Source organism: Armigeres subalbatus, chromosome 2, assembly GCF_024139115.2.
Source record: "Armigeres subalbatus isolate Guangzhou_Male chromosome 2, GZ_Asu_2, whole genome shotgun sequence".
Classification (NCBI taxonomy): Eukaryota; Metazoa; Arthropoda; class Insecta; order Diptera; family Culicidae; genus Armigeres; species Armigeres subalbatus.
Genome location: NC_085140.1, coordinates 317540168 through 317561865, shown reverse-complemented (window position 1 = coordinate 317561865; position 21698 = coordinate 317540168). Strand labels below are relative to the sequence as shown.

At 38.4% G+C, this 21698-nt stretch overlaps 1 protein-coding gene across 2 annotated transcripts in view; it reads left to right on the top strand.

Moving 5' to 3' along the window:
• Positions 1 to 21698, top strand: part of LOC134212640 (protein apterous) — a 285114-nt gene that overhangs the window by 44619 nt on the left and 218797 nt on the right. For both annotated transcript variants that reach the window (XM_062690667.1, XM_062690666.1), the window contains exons 2-3: positions 8085 to 8522; positions 9099 to 9238. In XM_062690667.1, coding sequence (XP_062546651.1) covers positions 8085 to 8522; positions 9099 to 9238 — 578 coding nt within the window. The remainder of the gene's footprint in view (positions 1 to 8084; positions 8523 to 9098; positions 9239 to 21698) is intronic.

Genomic DNA, 21698 nt, shown 5'->3' with positions numbered 1-21698 from the left:
ATGGAGGACCAATGCGCACTGGGAGATTTCGAAAGGAAAGTGCTGCGTACCATCTATGGTGGGGTGCATATGGCGGACGGTACGTGGAGGAGACGAATGAACCACGAGTTGCATCAGCTGTTGGGAGAATCATACATCGTTCACACCGCGAAAATCGGAAGACTGCGGTTGGCGACGTGCTGACATGGACCGAGCTGAATGAAGAAGACTTCTATGTATTGCACAGGCCACTCCGGCCTTAGTCTGGTAATAAATAAATAAAATGGTAATCGTGATTCATCCATACGTTTTATTCAATAATCATGATCGTTAAACATTGTCAAAAATAAGTTTAATCGTTAATCATAATTTATATTCAAAGAGTTGAATTATTTAATCATAACACATTTAATCATACATAGCTTCCAATGTTCATTGCATTCATTGCAAATCAAAGTCCCTTGAATCTAGCATACTGCGTAGTAAGGTGATATTTCCCTAACTCGGATATTCTCCAAGGCGAAGTAATCTTCCAATGCATTTTCACCTCGCTAACTCGATGTTGTCAGAAACAGTTCATATGCACGGTGTCGGGCCATTTAGCCAAATACCGTTTGGTGGACCGAGTCATGTGGCCGAATGCCATTTGGCGCAATAAAACTTAGATTGCGAGTAGTAAAAAGTGAGTAGTGAGCACTACATGAAGTGCACAGCGAGAAGTGAGGGAAGATACATTTCTTAAATCTCATAAGAAATAAGAGGTGAGAAATAGAAAGTTCATTGAGAAATGAGAAGTAAAAAAATGAGAAGTGAAAAATGAGAAGCGAAAAGTGAGAAATAAGAAGTGAAAAGTGAGAAATAAGAAGTGAAAAGTGAAAAATAAGAAGTAAAAAGTGAGACTGAAACGTGAGAAATAAGAAGTGGGACTGAAAAATGAGAAATAAGAAATGAGACTGAAAAGTGAGAAATAAAAAATGAGAAATAAGAAGTGAGACTGAAAAGTGAGAAATAAGAAGTTAGACTGGGAAGTGAGAAGTAAGAAGTAAGAAGTAAGAAGTAGGAAGTAAAAAATGAGTAGTGCGAATTGAAAAGTAAGAAGTAAGCAAGTGATAAGTGAAAAGTCAGAAGTGAGAAATGAAAAGTGAAAATTGTGAAGGAAAAAGTTAGAAGTGTAAAGTGAAAAGTGAGATTCGAGAAATGAAAAGGGAGAAGTAAGTGAGAAATAAAAAGTGAGAAGTGCGAATTGAAAAGCAAGAAGTGAGATGTGAAAAGTAAGCAAGTAAGGGGCCGTACACATATTACGTAAGCAGTTGTGAGGGGAGGGGGGGTCTGTCAATATCTTACGCGCCATATAAATAAAAAATCTTTTGTATGGAAAAAATCTTACATGGGGGGAGAGGGGGGGGTCGAAAAACCCAGAAAAATTGCTTACGTAATATGTGTACGGCCCCTAAGCAGTGGAAGGTGAAAAGTGAGAATGGAAAAGTATGAAGTGAGTAATGAGAAGTGAAAAGTGTGAAATGAGAAGTAAGTAATGAAAAATGAGAAGTGACAAGTAAGAAGTGCGAAGAATGATGTGAGAAGTGAGAAGCGAAAAGTGAAAAGTGAGAAATGAAAAGTGAGAAAAAGAAGTGAAAAGAGAGAATTAAAAAGTGAAAAGGGAGAAGCGTGTGGTGAGAAATGAGAAGTGAGCAGTGAGAAGTGACAAGTGATATGTGAAAAATAAGAAGTGAGCAGTGAGAAAAAGAATTGAGAAGACAGAAGTAAAAAGTGAAAATGGAGAAGTGCTTCGAGGGAAATGAGAAGTGAGATGTGAAAAATAAGAAGTGAGAAGAGACTATTACTGACTTCTCACTTGATACTGAGAACCAGTGCTGATAAATCCAGACCAACATTTGGAAAGAACGTGAGAGCTAAATTTTCTAGATCAACATTTGAAAAGAGCGGAACAGCCGAAATTTGTTCCATCTGATTCTTTGTCCACATATGTAGCTTTATATGTGGACGAAGAATCGAAGGAATAATTTTTTACCGTTACGCTCTTTTCAAATGTTGGTCTATAAATTTATTCTCATTCACTTGAACACTGAAAGGCAAATCTAGTCAGCCATTTTTTGCCTTCATAGTTTTCTATGCCGTTTTAAGTACAGTGACTATAGTCTTGAGTAGATTCTATTCTGTAAATTGAGAACCGAGTCGTTCGATTGACAGTCGGTCGAAAAATGGGCAATGGCTTTTTAGTGGAATGTATTCAACCGTCTAAGACGAGTTTAGTACTTTCCATGCAAGTCGAGTCAAGTACGAGACACTGAAGGAAGACGACCTCACAGTTGAGGTCGAAATATGTATCGCCAAAGATTTCAAATGTTAGTGGAATTAAATGGAAAGTATAAAACTCGTCTTAGACGGTTGATATTTCCAATTTAAGCTTTAGTATGTATTATTGATCACTAACTGAATTTTCGAACTGTACTGTACTGAAAAGCGTGTTATCATTTGTATATACGGGAACAATTCAATAGAGATCTGCGTAGGCTGTGTTCATATTCAGGACAAAAAGTTCAATTGACTTTGACAGTTCACAGCACTTCTGCGTACACCTCCACTACTCAGAACTAACTTTCACTTCCCAGTACTCACTTCTAACTAACTACTCTGTACTCTATTCGAACATCTCATCTTTCATCTCTCAGTTCCAAGCTCAGTTCTCACCTTTCAGTTCTCCGCTTTTCACTTTCCACCTCGAACATCTCACTTTTCACTTAAGGTACACCGGGGCAAGTTGAAACGGTTTTTTCAAAGTTGAAATTCGAAGTGCTGTAAAAAAAATCACCCTTTAATATATTTTGAATCCGTTTTCGGTGTTTACTAGTTCCGGCCAAAAATTAAACATAAAAAATAAGCAACCCTAACAAACTTTTTTATAAATATTTTGTATATTTAAATTATTTTTTATATGCATCGTTTCACCTTGCCCCGCGTATCGGGGCAAGTTGAAACACTGCGTTATATTCAGACCAAAGCTAATTTTGCCGTATTAATAACAAAATGTATGTACTCAGTAATGGGCCAAACACAATTGATACGTTTGCGTGCGTTTTGACAGTTTTCTCATGGGGTAACTGTCAAAACGCACGCAAACGTATCAATTGTGTTTGGCCCATAAGATTCGAGAAGCACGAGGTTGTAAAGGTGACTATAATACTGCCAGGATTCGCATAGGAGTCTCATTTAAGTTTTGACGATTTTGATTTTCTTTCAGAAATTAGAAATTTGAAAACAAATCCCACTTTTGTTGTCTCATCTTGATATTTACTCGCATAAAAATCACATTCCAGATTTTGATAGGTACTCTTTTACACAAAAAATAAACTTGAGTATGGTCCATTTAATTGTTCCACAGCAATAAATTCAGATAAAGAATATTATGTCAAATTTTTGGAAAGATAGTATTATTTTTCAATTTATTATATTTGTTTGTATTTCTCCATGAAAAACAAGTTTGATAAATGGTCGGGGTTCAGCCAAATCGCACCAAGCGGCTTTTTGACTGACTTGTGGTATTTTGTTCGCAAAAAAAACGGACATAATTCCATATCAATTTATACGTACATTAGTTGTAGGATATCCACATTTATGAGGTTGAGGGATATCCGATACGATTTGTGATCAATTGAATCTGCTACCTGAAAACTTGAGTAGAAAAATGGGTATTTTTTTGTTGGCGCTCAGTGCGATTTGGCTGAAGCCCGGCCAAATTCAACGGCAAATTACTCAAGTCGGAAAAAATGACATGGGACTTTTATGCAAATAAGAACGTATACAATAAAGTCACAAGCGTATTTTCAGATACAAAATTCTGGAGAACGCACTGCGCTGAAAATTTATCAAATTGATTTCCTCCTACTGGTGACCACTCGGATTTTTCCGAATGGTTCATTGATTCATTTGTTGTTAATTCAGTTGAGGCTTCTTTATAAATGCACACATTAATTAACCAGCTATTATATCTCTCATAAACTCTTCGATTGGAGTAATAGGTAAAGGAAGTGAAAGGTGGAGTTAATGAAATGTTTACATACTCTATATGTTTTATTTTTCTGAGAGTCAGTGCTCAGTAGATTAAGAATCTTAAAACTGCAGTTTAAACATGACCCCTTTTCATTCTAGTTGAGGTTATAGGAGGGTTGCATTGATGATGGAATGGGCGGAAATTTATTAAAGTTATTTTCAGAAGTTTGCATGTTTTCATAAATTTATGTTTTTCGAATGTGTATTTACGGACCATGTTGGAAAAAAATATTACTTATAACTGCGAGGGTGACGTTTTAAATCGTTGTTTCAACTTGCCCCGCACCACGCATTTCTATTTGCCCCGATGAGTTAAACATGCGGAGCAATGTCAAACAACCAAAATACAAAAATTAAAACAAGTTTTTCATCGATTTTTCATAACCATTATGCTCATTCAACATTGAATGATTACCTACCGTGAAAATTTGATGAAAAAACTCTCCCAAACATTGTTTTGTGACCTGTTTCATTAGCACGTCAAATAGTTGGTTTGGATTTTGCAAAGGGCGAAAAATGAACAATGGCAGGGATTGCTTTTGAAAGCTGCAATTTTCCGGGAATGGCATTCAGAAGGTGTGTTTAGGGGAGTAGTTTTTTGAAAAAAAATCATCGGAGCATTCGGTCATTTCCTATCTAAATTACAGTTTCCGTTTCAACTTACCCCGCATTTCAACTTGCCCCGGTGTACCTTAACTTAATGAGGAAATAAATGTCAACTATTCGACCAAATGACCCTTTAATCCAAATGGCATTCGGCCAAATGATTTAAAATCAACTCAATGGTCCCTTCAATATCGAGTAAGGAAAAGCGTGAAAATGTTATAGAGAAACATGCTCTATATTTATATTCATCGATTATTATTTTACATTTGTTATTTTTTTTCAGGAATTGTTATGATGTTAGACATAAATCCCTATTCCAATACCAGTTACGAGTTGTCGAATCGACTATTTTAGATAAAGAAGCCATTATTTTGATATCAGAAGCAAAATAATATTTCCATGAAGAATTCGGAATTTTCCATAAAAAAATAGGAAATTGCCAATAAAGAAATCAGGGTAAGAGCAATAAATAAATATTCACAAAGGGGGCAAAAGTTCCATAAACAATTAAGAATTTTCAAACAAAATAAAGCAAAGATTGCAATTATAAAAGAAGAATTTTCCTCACAAAAAAAAAACTAAATGTTCTAGGAAAAAAAAATACAAAATTACCATAAATAAATCGATAAAGAGAATTTTCATAAAGAAATCCAAAAAAAAGCAATAAATCTGATAAAATTTTCCATGAACTTTAAACGCTTTTAAAGAAGGGGTCATCTATGGAAAAATGCTTAGTTTTATTGCTTTTTTATGGAAATTTTCATATTTTTGCATTGCTCTTTATAGATTTTTATTCGTGGAAAGTTTTTAAATTGTGCAAAAAGATATTTATATTGTTGAAATTTTTGTTTTTTTTTTGTTTTTGAAAGTGCTAATTTATTTTTGATCTGTGATTTTTTTAACTCTTTATGGAAATTTTGCAATATTTGCGGAAATTTTATATTTGTTAATTGCTCATACCCTGATTTCTTTATTGTCAATGACCTAGGGGTAGCTTTTATTCTAGTCTTTTGATACCTGCTTCGGAGAGGCTCTGGTTGAAGGTTCCGATGGGCTATATGTAGAATCGGCACTGCCGTGATCTGAGAAAGTGACGTAAGCGATAAATGCCAAATTACAACAGAATTGTTTTACATTTTTCTGTTAAAGAGCTTAATGAGTTCTACTCGTTAATACTATTTTGCGAAAATCGCATATACGTCACTTTTTCAGATTACGGAAGGGTTCACCTCAGCATTCCTTTTAATTAAATGTGGTTGGGATTTATCATAATAGGGTGGGTGTACCAATTGTCGCCATACATAAGAATAACTGTTTTTAAAAAAATAAGTAAAAGACGTGCAGGTCAACTTTATATATCAAGCGAAAGGTTTTTCTTCCTGCTCCTTATAACAACTGAAAAAACCACATCAAAATTTTTTCTAATCCTTAATCTTGATTAATCCATAATAGGAACGAATGCACCAGTTGTGGCACTATTCTTACTTTTGGTTCATTATTTGGCAAATCCCATTGTTTTCTTATGGGATTGGTCAAATTGGGACCACTAGTGCCACAACTGGTGCAAAGGACGTCAAAAATTAAGCAAAATCAATTTTTACAATTATGTTTTACTTGTTTTGAGGAAGGTCAAAGGTGTTATCGTATCATATGAATATGCTTTATCGATCTGAACTTGTTTTGTGGTGATTTTAGTGGCCATTTTGCATATAAAGCACTAGTGCGACAACTGGTGCTATAGCCACAACTGGTACATCTAGCCTATACAGAAAGATACCTATGAAAAACTGATGCTTTCCATATTTTCAAGCATCCAAAACCTTTGCAAAAGCTTAAGGCCCTTGTATAGCATAGCATAGTTACGGTCTATTTCGTAGATTGGACAATTTGCAAAGGCTTAACGCCCTTGCGACACTAACCTACGGCGTAGCACGTGTCCTCACACGTCTCTACAGCACATATCAGTAAGAGAATAGCGAACGCATGATGCGTTGTCCTATAAGACTTGTCAACAAGCATTTCGCATCCATGATACTATCAGCTGCAGCAATAGAACATCACTAATTTTAGTCAAGTAAATGTTAATGAGATTATTTGTAGCCTCTGCCATTAGTTGCATGAAATAGTTACAGTTACAGCATTTACTTAAGTAAGAATAAACTTTGCGTTAGTTGGACGTTATAAAGGCGTAGGCGTATTTTAGTTTCAAGAGCGTTTCTTATCCAATAACCATCCGTCATTTCATGATTGTATCCATATGCGCGGATCACTGATCGTTCACACATCATCACAAAAACAAATAAACAACTGATACTTAGCGAACGTATCGCAGCCGAACTTCCTTCCAGAAAATCATCCACACTAACCAAACAAGATTCCGTTCGGTGGCGTCACCTTCCTACTTCCGATTTCCCAAAATCCCACAAAAACATTCTCTTTTTGTTCGATGCCGCCCCGGATTGCATTGTCTCATTATTTACCCAAATCAAACTCGCGGCCGATGTCGAACATCTGTTTTCCTTCCGACGACGCGTTGAGCCAACGACAACAGAAAAGACGACAATATTCTGCATATACGACCGTCGTCGTTGTCCGTCCACTCATTGCGATCGTGCCGCCGCACTGTCCTCCGTGTCGAATCCGGGTTCCGGAATGATACATCGCCCTTTCGCATGTGTGTGGGTTGAGTGCCTTTTAGCACCCATCGCGCAAAAGTAGGTGCAGCGTGTATATGAGAGCAGAACAGAGATTTTCCGCTTCCTCTCGGATCGTTTTTCACCGCCGTTGGGTAAGTGTCGTGACGAGGCGGAAAAATAACAAACAATCCTAAATTCGACGTCGTACCGAAAAACCGAGGAGGAAAACGACGATGGATGGTCGCATAAATAAATTAGATGACACTTCACAAATATTTACATTGCAGTGTGGCAATCGGGCGGGAAAGTGTTTACGCTGCGAATTAGCGTAATGCGGAGTTACAGGGGCCATAGGGATGTAGACGTGAGCAGAGTATTGCAGGAAGTCGTACTATTAAAAATATTTAGGTAGGAAATATAGGAAACAGTTTGAGTCGAATAAATTGTTGAGAGTTCAGCTTATGTAACCCTGTTCTAGTTTTTGTTATTTTTTTAAGTATTAAGCACATATGATAGCAAAAAAAAGAGTGAAATTGTACTTGAAACGTCTGTTTACAAATAGGATGAATACAGAAGCGTATTATTAATAATGGAACATAGCGTTCAAATCTTCCATTTCAAGAAATTTTCCTCTTTGAGCTCACCTGACCCGCTTAGAAGATTAAACTTTGATTGGCATATCCTGTTCTACACGAATTCAGGTTGTATCTGGTACACCGTTTGTTTTTATTTTACAAAACTCCGATCGCTAAACGAATTTATATCAACCTTATCCCTTCTCTTCTTTTCCAGCACCAGAGCGCTCGATTTCTTGGTCCACCCCGGGAGCGCAGTCCAGATCTCACAAACGCCTGCCAAATCAACACCAACAACAACAACAACCTCCACCACCGAACCTGCATATCATGTACAGACACCTGCGAGCACAACCTCAAGGCAGGTCACGGCATTGGTGGCGGCGGCGGCGGCGGAGGACATCTCGGTCCAGGGCACCTCTACCCGGACAGTTGTCACAGCTATGACTCCGCTCCGGATCGGTTAATCGCCGATCGACCCAACTACTACACAGATCTCAACCGAAGTGACTGCTCGGACGCCAGCAGTGGGGTGCTGAACAGTTGCATACAGCTAAAGTCGGAACCACCGGGTGGGCCCAGTAGTCCCGAATCCTCCACTGAGTTACCTCCCTCCGGACTGGACGAGTGTGCGGGCTGTGATATGCCGATTCAGGTTCGTTAGCGCAGGATTATCTCATCTAATTAATACAGCAGCATTCAATGTTGTGGTTGCGGTAGAAACCAGATTTTGCAGCCAATTATTCGGCTCCTTTATCATACGCCTTTGAAAGAAAGTGTTGAAAATCAAGGTGGTCCAACACAGTCAGAAACCACAATTGTTATTGTTATAATCGAATAAGGTTGATTATTGCTTTGCAAATTCTTTCCGCTGCATAATTGGACAACTGTCTGTGCGGTAACCGCACGATCTGGGTTACTCAACTGTCGTTACCGGGAAAATATGCTTTTGAATGGCACCCAATAAAACTTCATTAATCCGATCAGAAACCACATTTCTAATTAGACCATATTGAAAATTTGCGATACAACGAAGATTTCGGGTCATCTTCTGGTGCAAAAAATGTGTTATTCTCTCGCCACAAAAACACCTGAAACACAAAATTGAATGCAAATATCCTTTTCTACAAAGCCTCCGTTTAATCTGCGCGTGTTAGCGGAAGAAATCTTTTTGCCGGTTGGTATTAATGTTCGAAATCTTATTTCTTTTCTTATTGTCCTTCCGAACCAGGATCGGTTCTACCTGTCAGCTGTTGAGCGCAAGTGGCACGCTACCTGTCTACAATGTTGCATCTGCCGGCAAACGCTGGAAGGTGCCAACTCCTGCTTCTCCCGTGATGGCAATATCTACTGCAAAACAGATTACTACAGGTGAGTTGTTTCATGTTTCAAATGGTAGGATCGGTTATTTTCTTCTTCAACTGTTGGGACCACCGAACGCAATTATCTATACTTATGACGAGTTTTGTGCGGCGGCGGTACCGAAAACTGGTAGCCGCGAACCCGTCAGCGGGAAGAAACTCGTGGATGGATGTGTTATTCTTTTCGTCATCCTTGAAAAGGTGCGGAGGAGCGTAAAAATGCTTCTTCTGGGGTTTGAATATATTAACGTTTTTTGTTTTTAAGTTAAAGAATTTTTCGTGAGATAAACATTGGCCTTAGGCAGGTGTTGGGTTAAATTAGCAACAATGTTTACAAAAAGTTTACTGTTTGAAGATGTTACAAAGTTCATTCTTGGTCTTGAATAGCTTTATATTATTTTTAGAAAGTAGTTTTGAGATTCCACTTCATTCTTTTCTAGTCAATCAGAGTTATGTCAAAAGGTCATCTGTGGGCAGAGCCATTCTTATTGTAGTATTTGAAAAATCAATCAATACACTATGGAATCGATCATAAACTTTTGAACGTTTATAGAAAGTGCTTGAAACATCACTTTATTACTGTCATTGGCAACAATCCGTTTTTCGCCGCAGAATTTCATAGCTCTAGAGAAATATATTGTTAGACAACGTTTTCAGTAATTCAAGGTTAATCAAAAATCCTGAATTTACCAAAGCTTCTTGAAAAAAGTTTCCTATTAATAAGTCACATGACAAAAAGCACGAAGTGTAGAATCGTTTCAACTTAGCATGTACCAAATAAAAAGACCCCGATAAAATTTCGAAAACCTCAAATAATTTCAAAGAATATCTTTTGAAAATTTCAAAGAATTTCCCGTGGGAACTCCAAACAATTTTCCGAGAAAGTTCTGTAAAATTTCGTTAAGCAATTCCAAAAAATTTTCCAAGGAAATTCCAAAGAATTTCCCAAGAAAATTCTGAAGAATTTCCCAAGGAAATTCCGAAGAATTTCCCAAGGAAATTCCGAAGAATTTCCCAAGGAAATTCCGAAGAATTTCCCAAGGAAATTCCGAAGAATTTCCCAAGGAAATTCCGAAGAATTTCCCAAGGAAATTCCGAAGAATTTCCCAAGGAAATTCCGAAGAATTTCCAAGGAAATTCCGAAGAATTTCCAAGGAAATTCCGAAGAATTTCCCAAGGATATTCGAAGAAATTCCCAAGGATATTCCGAAGAATTTCCCAAGGAAATTCCGAAGAATTTCCCAAGGAAATTCCGAAGAATTTCCCAAGGAAATTCCGAAGAATTTCCAAGGAAATTCCGAAGAATTTCCAAGGAAATTCCGAAGAATTTCCAAGGAAATTCCGAAGAATTTCCCAAGGAAATTCCGAAGAATTTCCCAAGGAAATTCCGAAGAATTTCCCAAGAAATTCCGAAGAATTTCCCAAGGAAATTCCGAAGAATTTCCCAAGGAAATTCCGAAGAATTTCCCAAGGAAATTCCGAAGAATTTCCCAAGGAAATGCCGAAGAATTTCCCAAGCAAGTCCGAAGAATTTCCCAAGCTAATTCCAAAGAATTTCACAAGGAAATTCCGAAGAATTTTCCAAGGAAATTCCAAAGAATTTCACAAGGAAATTCCAAAGAATTCCCCAAGGAAATTCCAAAGAATTTCCCTAATAAGTACCGAAGAGTTTCCCAAGGAAATTCCAAAGAATTTCCCAAGGAAATTCTGAAGAATTTCCCAAGGAAATTCCGAAGAATTTCCCAAGGAAATGCCAAAGAATTTCCCAAGGAAATTCCGAAGAATTTTCCGAAGAATTTCCCAAGGAAATTCCGAAGAATTTCCCAAGGAAATTCCGAAGAATTTCCCAAGGAAATTCCGAAGAATTTCCCAAGGAAATTCCGAAGAATTTCCCAAGGAAATTCCTAAGAATTTCCCAAGGAAATTCCGAAGAATTTCCCAAGGAAATTCCGAAGAATTTCCCAAGGAAATTCCGAAGAATTTCCCAAGGAAATTCCGAAGAATTTCCCGAAAAAATCCGAAGAATTTCCAGTGGAAATTCCGAAGAATTTTCCAAAGAAATTCCAAAGAATTTCCCAAAGAAATTACAAAGAATTTCCCAAAGAAATCCCAAAGAATTTCCCCAAGAAATTCTAAAGAATTTCCCGAGGAAGTTCAGAAGAATTTGCCCAGGAAGTTCCGAAGAATTTCCCGAGGAAGTTTCGAAGAATTTTGCAAAGAAATCCCGAAGCATTTCCCAAGGAAATTCGAAGAATTTCAAGGAAATTCCGAAGAATTTCCCAAGGAAATTCCGAAGAATTTCCCAAGGAAATTCCGAAGAATTTCCCAAGGAAATTCCGAAGAATTTCCCAAGGAAATTCCGAAGAATTTCCCAAGGAAATTCCGAAGAATTTCCCAAGGAAATTCCGAAGAATTTCCAAGGAAATTCCGAAGAATTTCCAAGGAAATTCCGAAGAATTTCCCAAGGAAATTCCGAAGATTTTTCCAAAGAATTTCCCAAGAAAAACCAAAAGAATTTCCCAAGAAAATTCCGAAGAACTTCCCAAGGAAATTCCGAAGAATTTCCCATGGAAATTCCGAAAAAATTTCCCAAGGAAATGCCAAAGAATTTCCCAAGAAAATGCCGAAGAATTTCCCAAGGGAATTCCGATGAATTTTCCAAGGAAATCCGAAAAATTTCCCAAGGAAATTCCGAAGAAGTTCCCAAGGAAGTTCCGAAGAATTTCCTAAGGAAATTCCGAAGAATATCTTGAGGAAATTCCGAAGAATATCTTGAGGAAATCCCGAAGAATTAACCGAGCAAATTACGAAGAATTTCTCAAGGAAATTCCGAATAATTTTCCAAGGAAATTCCGAAGAATTTCCCAAGGAAATTCCGAAGAATTTCCCAAGGAAATTCCGAAGAATTTCCCAAGGAAATTCCGAAGAATTTCCCAAGGAAATTCCGAAGAATTTCCCAAGGAAATTCCGAAGAATTTCACAAGGAAATTCCGAAGAATTTCCCAAGGAAATTCCGAAGAATTTCCCAAGGAAATTCCGAAGAATTTCCCAAGGAAATTCCGAAGAATTTCCCAAGGAAATTCCGAAGAATTTCCCAAGGAAATTCCGAAGAATTTCCCAAGGAAATTCCGAAGAATTTCCCAAGGAAATTCCGAAGAATTTCCCAAGGAAATTCCGAAGAATTTCCCAAGAATTTCCCAAGGAAATTCCGAAGAATTTCCCAAGGAAATTCCGAAGAATTTCCCAAGGAAATTCCGAAGAATTTCCAAAGGAAATTCCAAAGAATTTCTCAAGGAAATTCCGAAGAATTTCCCAAGGAAATGTCGAAGAATTTCCCAAGGAAATGTCGAAGAATTTCCCAAGGAAATGTCGAAGAATTTCCCAAGGAAATGTCGAAGAATTTCCCAAGGAAATGTCGAAGAATTTCCCAAGGAAATATCGAAGAATTTCCCAAGGAAATTCAAGGAATTTCCCACGGAAATTCCGGAGAATTTCCCAAGGAAATTCCGAAGAATTTCCCAAGGAAATTCCGAAGAATTTCCCAAGGAAATTCCGAAGAATTTCCCAAGGAAATTCCGAAGAATTTCCCAAGGAAATTCCGAAGAATTTCCCAAGGAAATTCCGAATAATTTCTCCCAACGAAATTCCGAAGAAATTCCCAAGGTTATTCAGAAGAATTTCCCAAGGAAATTCAAGGAATTTCCCACGGAAATTCCGAAGAAATTCCCAAGGTTATTCAGAAGAATTTCCCAAGGAAATTCAAGGAATTTCCCAAGGAAATTCAAGGAATTTCCCACGGAAATTCCAAAGAATTTCCCACGGAAATTCCGAAGAATTTCCCAAGGAAATTCCGAAGAATTTCCCAAGAAATTCCGAAGAATTTCCCAAGGAAATTCCGAAGAATTTCCCAAGGAAATTTCGAAGAAATTCCCAAGGAAATTCCGAAGAATTTCCCAAGGAAATTCCGAATAATTTCCCAGGGAAATTCCGAAGAATTTCCCAAGGAAACTCCGAATATTTTCTCAGGGAAATTCCGAATAATTTCCCAGGGAAATTCCGAATAATTTCCAAGGGAAATTCCGAAGAATTTCCCAAGGAAATTCCGAAGAATTTCCCAAGGAAATTCCGAAGAATTTCCCAAGGAAATTCCGAAGAATTTCCCAAGGAAATTCCGAAGAATTTCCCAAGAAAATTCCGAAGAATTTCCCAAGGAAATTCCGAAGAATTTCCCAAGGAAATTCCGAAGAATTTCCCAAGGAAATTCCGAAGAATTTCAAAAGGAAATTCCGAAGAATTTCCCAAGGAAATTCCGAAGAATTTCCCAAGGAAATTCCGAAGAATTTCCCAAGGAAATTTCGAAGAATTTCCCAAGGAAATTCCGAAGAATTTCCCAAGGAAATTCCGAAGAATTTCCCTAAGAAATTTCGGACAATTTCCCAAGGAAATTCCGAGGAATTTCCAAAGGAAATTCGAAGAATTTCCCAAGGAAATTCGAAGAATTTCCCAAGGAAATTCCGAAGAATTTCCTAAGGAAATTCCGAAGAATTTCCCAAGGAAATTCCGAAGAATTTCCCAAGGAAATTCCGAAGAATTTCCCAAGGAAATTCCGAAGAATTTCCCAAGGAAATTCCGAAGAATTTCCCAAGGAAATTCCGAAGCATTTTCTAAGGAAATTCCGAAGAATTTTCTTAGGAAATTCCGAAGAATTTTCCAAGGAAATTTCGAAGTATTTTCCATGGCAATTCCGAAGAATTCCCCAAGGAAATTCCGAAGAATTTCTCAAGGAAATTCCGAAGAGTTTCCCCAGGAAATTCCGAAAAGTTTCCCAAGGAAATTTCAAAGATGAATTTCTCAAGGAAATTCCGAAATATTTCCAAAGGAAATTTCGAAGAATTTCCCAAGGAAATTCCGAAGAATTTCCAAGGAAATTCCGAAGATGAATTTCTCAAGGAAATTCCGAAATATTTCCAAAGGAAATTCCGAATAATTTCCCAAGGAAATTCTGAGGAATTTCCCAAGGAAATTCCGAAGGATTTTCCAATGAAATTTAGAAGAATTTCCCAAGGAAATTCCGAAGAATTTCGCAAGGAAATTTTGAAGAATTTCTCAAGAACATTTTTTCAAGGAAATTCTTTCGAATCCTGCAAATGTGAATAGAGGCGACTTTACTGGGACATAGGGTAAGGGAGGTAATTTGGACTACCAGTTCGACGGCTCATATTTTGGAACACTGAGTGCAAATTCCTCTTGGTGGTCCAAAATAAGAGCCCCCGTAAGGGTGGTCCAAAATACATCCTTTACCCTACTCCTTGAAGTAGTTGCTCAGTTGTAAATAAGTCAGTGGACGTGAAATCACGATCGATTAGACAGTCACTAAAGCTTCATCATCGGGGTGCCTAATGTCTATCTGTTAGTGTTAGTAGACAGCTCAATCCTTTCTTAAGGGAGCGGACTTACCTTTCCCACACCTCACCTGTGTGAGGAATGTTGAACTTCCACTGGGTCCATTGGTTCGTGACAATGGTAGTTAGGGATTGATTGGTTGACACATTTGACACTAACTCCAGAATCCTCAGTTTTTTCCGGGTCCTCACCTTTCCGGGTTCGTATGGTCCATTCACGCAGTTCAGATTGTGTTGTATATAAGACAACAACAGCTCTGCAACAGTTCCCGAAATCTGCAAGATTTTTAAAACTCTTTTCAGAGCCATAAAAAATTAAAAAAAAAAGTATTTAAAGCGATATTTGCTATCATCGGATTGAACAAGCTTTATAAGCTTTAATTTAAAAATGGCGATTATATTGCTTTGTTTCATACGCAGATTAATTTTACATTGATCATTAAACATTGATCATTACACATTACATTTATTCCAACAAACTCATTCAGCTACGAATTATCGAGTTAACTAGATTATGACTAACTCGATTTAGCAAATGTCTCAATTATGTAGCAAACTCTCTTATTAGCATGCGACAAGCTCCATTAAACCCAATCAAGGAATGATCGCTCATAACATCCTATGGAAATCGTCAAATCTTGTGTGACAAGACTTCCAACCAGACGCATCCCGGAACATACTTCCTACCGCCAATAGTCACGATACGGCAGCGCTATTAAAATTCGTTCTGGTCCAACATCACCTCATCATCACCGCCCAGCGAACCGGGGTGCGCATGTTCACAAACAATGTAGCCAGCTTGTTAACTCTCCCCCGTCTGTACACTTATTAGTTGCGGCGTGGTAACTCATTTGCATAACAACTACTACATTACCGCTGCAGAGCGCAGAAGAGCTTTGTACATTAGCGCAGCCCAGAGGCAGCAAATTTGTTACAGTCAGCTCATCGTCGTCAGGAAAGTCGGTAGTCGGCGTCACGAGGACGATGATCGTCTTTGATGAGTTCTGAACACCCGCACCACACCGCACCGCCATTAGAACACGAAGCAGAGCAACAAGTGGGATATTCGTGGCAGGTCGTCCCCCGCATCCTTAGCTCACCCTATCTATCCATCACTTTGCGAGCTGGTGCCAAAACGTCCGATGACGTGCCTACATTGATGGATTCTTTTCTTCGGGACAGCCAACAACGCAGCCTAGAAGTCAGATAGCGAGGGTGCGCACCCGTGATGGGTTCAGGCGATCTGCATTTCGGAACACGCAAGGCGTCTGTTTTCTCTGTCTCTCTTTGTTTTTCGTGGTTCAGTCCCCGGCCAGCAGTTATCGGTTCTTGAACTGGTCGTCCTTGGATAACACTTTTTTCAATATTCATTGCGAACGGTTTCGGACGGCTGTTGGCAGTTTCCCGATGCAAGGTGCTGTTCCGTCACGAAGGTAGCCGCAAATTTTGCAAGTTTGATGCCGTTCCGGATCACGGTCAGGATCACACGGGCTGGGAGTTTCGTTTCGTGACCGCCGACGTTATCTGCCGAAATCGGGCGTCTGACGGTTGAAGTCTTCGGACCTGTTAATTGCGAGCAACACATGGCGAAGATTGAATCTGAGAATCTTAGGGCTTAGAATTGCACCACTGCTGGGCAAACATCTCGCAGACGTTTCATCAATCACAACTGGAATGGTAATAAAACACTTTTACGGCACACGAGATTTCAAACGTCAAATCCGAGAAACACCGCTGTCAATAAAAAGTTCGTTTTTTATGTGCTCTCACTCAATTTGCACCGGTCGATCGGCCTGAGAAGCGTTTCGCTGATAATTGAAGATATATAATCCGGAAAAATGGTTTCCTCACGCGAAAACTCTGTTTCTAGAATTGACGAGCAAATCGGCGAAGCCATTGTGGGCATTATCATTTAGAAATAAAACCGCCATCACCATCGGTTTCGGTCATAAATCTTGGAAAATCACAACGCTAGTGATGTGCAAAAAATTAGCCGGTCTTGTATTTCTCCAGCCGGGCGCCAATGATCATAGTTGCGATTTACATTATATTACACCATTATCACTGCTTGAATTCACGCGAGAATAATTTAACGCTATGCCACCACCCAGCTGTGTTTCAGGCTAATGTGGGCGTAATAAAGGCTTGCCGAATTTATTTTGCTTTTTACATCTTTATGGCGTGAGTCTCCGAGAATTATGGTGAATTGGTTGCTATGAGAAATTCATCGGCGATGCCTCATTTATGATTTGTGGGATTAACATCATAGGCTACTTCCCAGTCATAAACGAGAAACTTTGCGAAAATTTTTAGAAAACGGCGTTGTAAATAAAATAGCGTGGGACCTGCAGCGGAATCCAACAAATAACGTAAGTTGAAACATACAAGTTACAAGCAAAAACTACAAGGGACAGCTCTATGATTGGATGCACTGTAAGCACTGTAGACGTAGAATATGAAGCTACTATTAAATTTGCGGTCGAATCTAACAGAGCATCCAGTGTGTTCGTACCTTCAAATGATTGGAAGCATTCAGTTGTTACAACCTCGACCAAACCGGGAGTCGTTCGGTTCCCCAAAGATAACATTATTGTATAGTAATCATGAAAAATGGTTAGATATCTTGACTGTGTGAGAAAAAAAATCCACGTGTTTGGAGGAATACGAACCCTGAACCTCCCACTCTCTAGATAGGCGTCATAGCCCCTGCACAACAAGACCACCTAATGGTTCCCAAATTACATACCACTGTTGAAACACGGACAGCCACTGCTGAAAAACAACATCGTTTGTGGCTTGATTTAATTAGATTTGGAGTTTGCTTTGAATATCATCGCAAAACAAAGAAATACGGCACGAACTGCTGAAAAAAATCACAAAAATAAGAAAGAAATCGATTTCCTTTCATTGCTTTGTTTTTTCGTGGGATGAATATCGGAGCTATGAGATGAAGTCTAGGAGCAGTAGCCCTACAATATGTACTCCTGTCCAAGAAATCATAATACAATGTAGGAATCTATACCATTTCATCGAAAGACATTTCGTCGAATGACATTTAGTCGAATTACATTTGGTCGAAAGGACATTACGTCGAATGGACGTTTGGTCGAAGGGACATTTAGTCGAAAATGATTTTTTATTCCACTAGAGACGCAGGACATTTGGTCGAAATGACACTACGTCGAATGGACATTTAGTCGAAATCAGGGTTGGCATTGCGCATCTCGATTCGAACGAAATTCTATCGAGTCGAACATGTTTAGCATTACGGCTTTCGATTTGATCTCGAAATCGATTCATCGTTCGAGTATGCTCGAGGAGGTACAAGAATAACGAGATGTTTTGGCATTATGGATACTCGATAGCACACTGAAAACCGACTCAAGTCGAATGAAAAATGCTCGTCACCTTTATAGCTTTCGAATGTTGTTCGAGAGTCATCTCTTTCTGAAATTATATTTGTTATTATTTTTGTACGGGAAGATAATAAATGTTTCATTATTGTATCTTGAAGGAAACAATGTCATAAGTATACCTACTTTTATAGTTTTCAGACAATATGCAATCTCTAATTATCCCGAAATACGCGTAAAAACGACTTCAACTAAGATCGTTTTTTTTCAGTTTTCACGTATTTCTTGACGATTTTGGTAAACCGCGTGAAAATGTGTATATTCCAAAACCTAATTAAAAATAGTTGAGTCAAATGAAACAAACGCGCAAGAGATGACTCAAATGCATTTAACTAAAACACATAGAAACATCAAAGTAATTTATTATCGAATCCTTCTTTAGCTTTAAATCATTGCCACAGATATAAACTCGAATAAACATAAAACTTATAATTTGTGTCGTAACAATATCTCAATTTACAAAACATATCGTACACGCTTAAAGTCATTCACACAATTTTGTGTTTCGATCACACAAAACGGGCCTAATCTGGAACAACACATTTTATGAGTAACTGCCATGTTACACATTTTAGTGTAATTGACGGTTAACGATTTCCGATGAGTTCATTTCACACAGTGAGAGAGCGGTCGAAAAACGGACCTAACCTCAATTATATTTTTTCATTTAAATTGAAAATAATCGCAACATTTTTATACTATTTCAGAGGAGTCCCCATTTGTTTCGATATGACCAAACTAAAGTGTGATGCTTATAGTCGCACATTTTAGTTGTATCGTATCGAAACATGACGAAAATCCTCAGAAAAAGTAATTTTCGTTGCGATGCATGCCGGACGCAACCGCCATCATGGCGATCAAAATGGACTTGACAGTTCGAAGCAAAGTTGCTTACACATATTAAAAGAATAAAAGACATTACACAGCGACTGTGCATGTCTTACACATAATTTTCACACAGATTGCTATTCTCTCGTGTCATCATCGTCATGTGTGAAAATTATTCATGCGATGTGTAATTTACTTTAAGCGTGTATAGGCATAATATTTCAATCGGTTGCAACTGCTCAATAAATAATATTGCTTTTTATAGTCATTGATTACAATTTGTTTGTTTATAAATTAACTACCAATTCATGCCCTGAAGGATGCCTTTCCAACGTTTCCAACAGGCAGCATGCCACACGTAAATGAAATTACTCTTATTCTCTCTGTTTACTCACATTCGCCATGTGCTGAAGTTTGACTCTCCAGCGAGCGGCATACTGAACACGGAGAGAGCTATCTCTTATTCTCTTTGTTTACTTTTCGTTTGACAGAACATACTCGATTGAGCTAGTACAGCATCTTTCGAAATCTTGTACTGCGACTGAATGAAGTCGAACGAAATACATGATGCCGATTTTTTTCGAAACGAATGCAAAAACGTACGAATCGAGTGATTCGATTCGAGATGTGCAATGCCACCCCAGATTTTAGAATGAAAAATCTTTTTACATTTGGTCGAATGACGTTTGTTCAAAAGCGGATTTTCGAATTAAAAATCTTGGTACATTTAGTCTAATGACGTTCCGTCGAATGGCTATTTAAAAAAAGAACTTTAGTCAATAACAATTGAAAAAAATGAATGATTTACTGTGGTGTTTATAAAAGTCACATAATTATTGCTCAAATATTGTCCGAAGAATGGTAGGTTCATAAAAAGAATAAATAATATGAAAACGGTGAATATTCCTGACTGTATATTGACTTTGGAGAACCCAAAGAAAAGAATAAATAATATGAAAACGGTGAATATCCCTGACTGTATATTGACTTTGGAGAACCCCCGCTAACCGACTACGATGAATCTATTCCACCGGGTTTAAAGAAATTCAGTCGAATGATGTTTCGTCAATAGACTTGACGTCGAATAGATTATGTCATATCATCATCTGGTCAGAAGTAAATTTTATTGAGTGAAAGAATGAGTTTCAAGAATATGAAAACCATTTCCATTCGACTACACGTCCTTTGACCAAATGTCATTAGACTAAATGTTCCAAAGCCGACTACGATGAAGTATTGGCAAAATAACATTGATATCATTGGTTTTTGACCATGTGCCAAAACATAGATTAGATATGTGCCAAAAAATAGATCAGTACCTAATATTTTGCTATTTCTGTAGGTTTTCAATTTTTCTATAATCCATCAGGGTCTCCAGTTTCTGTTAGCTCAGGTGAAAAATCCTCATTGGCATCCGTATTCGTTTCTTCCGCTGCTGATTGAACTTCCTCACGTCTACTGGATTCCTCTAATCAGTTTATCAATGTATCTTGTGGATTATATATTCAAATTTAACCAAAAATCTATTGACGAATTATCTATTTAACTAATTACCTATTACCGACTAAACACTTTCAACATTCGACAAAATTTACATGCGACTAAATGTCCTACCGACTAAATGTCCTTTCGACTAAATGTCCTTTCGACTTCATGTCCTTTCGACTAAATGTCCATTCGACCAAATGTCCATTCGACTAAATGTCCATTTGACTAAATTTCCATTCGACTAAATGTCCATTCAACTAAATGTCCCTTCGACAAAATGTACTTTCGACTAAATGTCACTCGACTAAACGTCATTCGACGAAATGTCATTCGACGAACTGTCCCAAAGCCCAATGTAGTGGTCATAACTGGTCGCAAGTAAACAAGCGAATAAAGGAGTAATATATAATATAAGAATCTATACCAAGGGAAGGGTCGTTTGGCCGAAACCCATTCGACCGAAAGCCATTTGCCAGTAGGTCGAAAGCTGTTCGGCCGAATATACCATTTGGCCGAACAGACCATACGGCCGAATGGGTCGTTTGGCCGAAAGCGTCGTTTGACCGAAAGGGACATTTGGCCTAAAAGGTCATTTGGCCGAAAGCGTCGTTTGGCCGAAAGGGACATTTGGCCTAAAAGGTCATTTGGCCGAAAGCGTCGTTTGGCCGAAAGGGACATTTGGCCGAAAGCGTCGTTTGGCCGAAAGCTACATTTGGTCGAAAAGGTCATTTGGCCGAAAGGGTCGTTTGACCGAAAGGGTCGTTTGGCCGAGATGGTCATTTGGCCAAAAGGGTCATTTGGCCGAAAGAGTCATTAGGCCGAAAGGTTCATTTGGCCGGAAGGGTCGTTTGGCCGAAATGGTCATTTGGCTGAAAGGGTCATTAGGCCGAAAGGGTCATTTGGCCGAATAGGTCATTGGAAAAGTAAAAAATTAGGAGCAAGAAGAGAGACGTCTCACTTTTCACTCCTCATGACTCACTACCAACTTAGCACTACAAATGACCCTTTCGGCCTAATGACTCGTTCGGTCAAACGACCCGTTCGGCCAAATAACCCATTTGGCCAAATGACTTTCGACCAGATAGGTTTCGGCCTAATGGTTTGTTTGGCCTAGTGGCATTCGGCCAAATGGCTTTCGTCCGAATCCCCACCATTTAGATAAAAAGAGCTTTTATAATGAATAATTTTCGTACATTTGGCCGAATGACGTTTGATAGAAGGGACATAAGATCGAATGGACATTTGGTCAAAAAGACATTTCGTCTAATGGACATTTAGTCAAACATGAATTTTTAGTCCACTGGAGACGTAGGACATTTTGTCGAAAGGACACTACGTC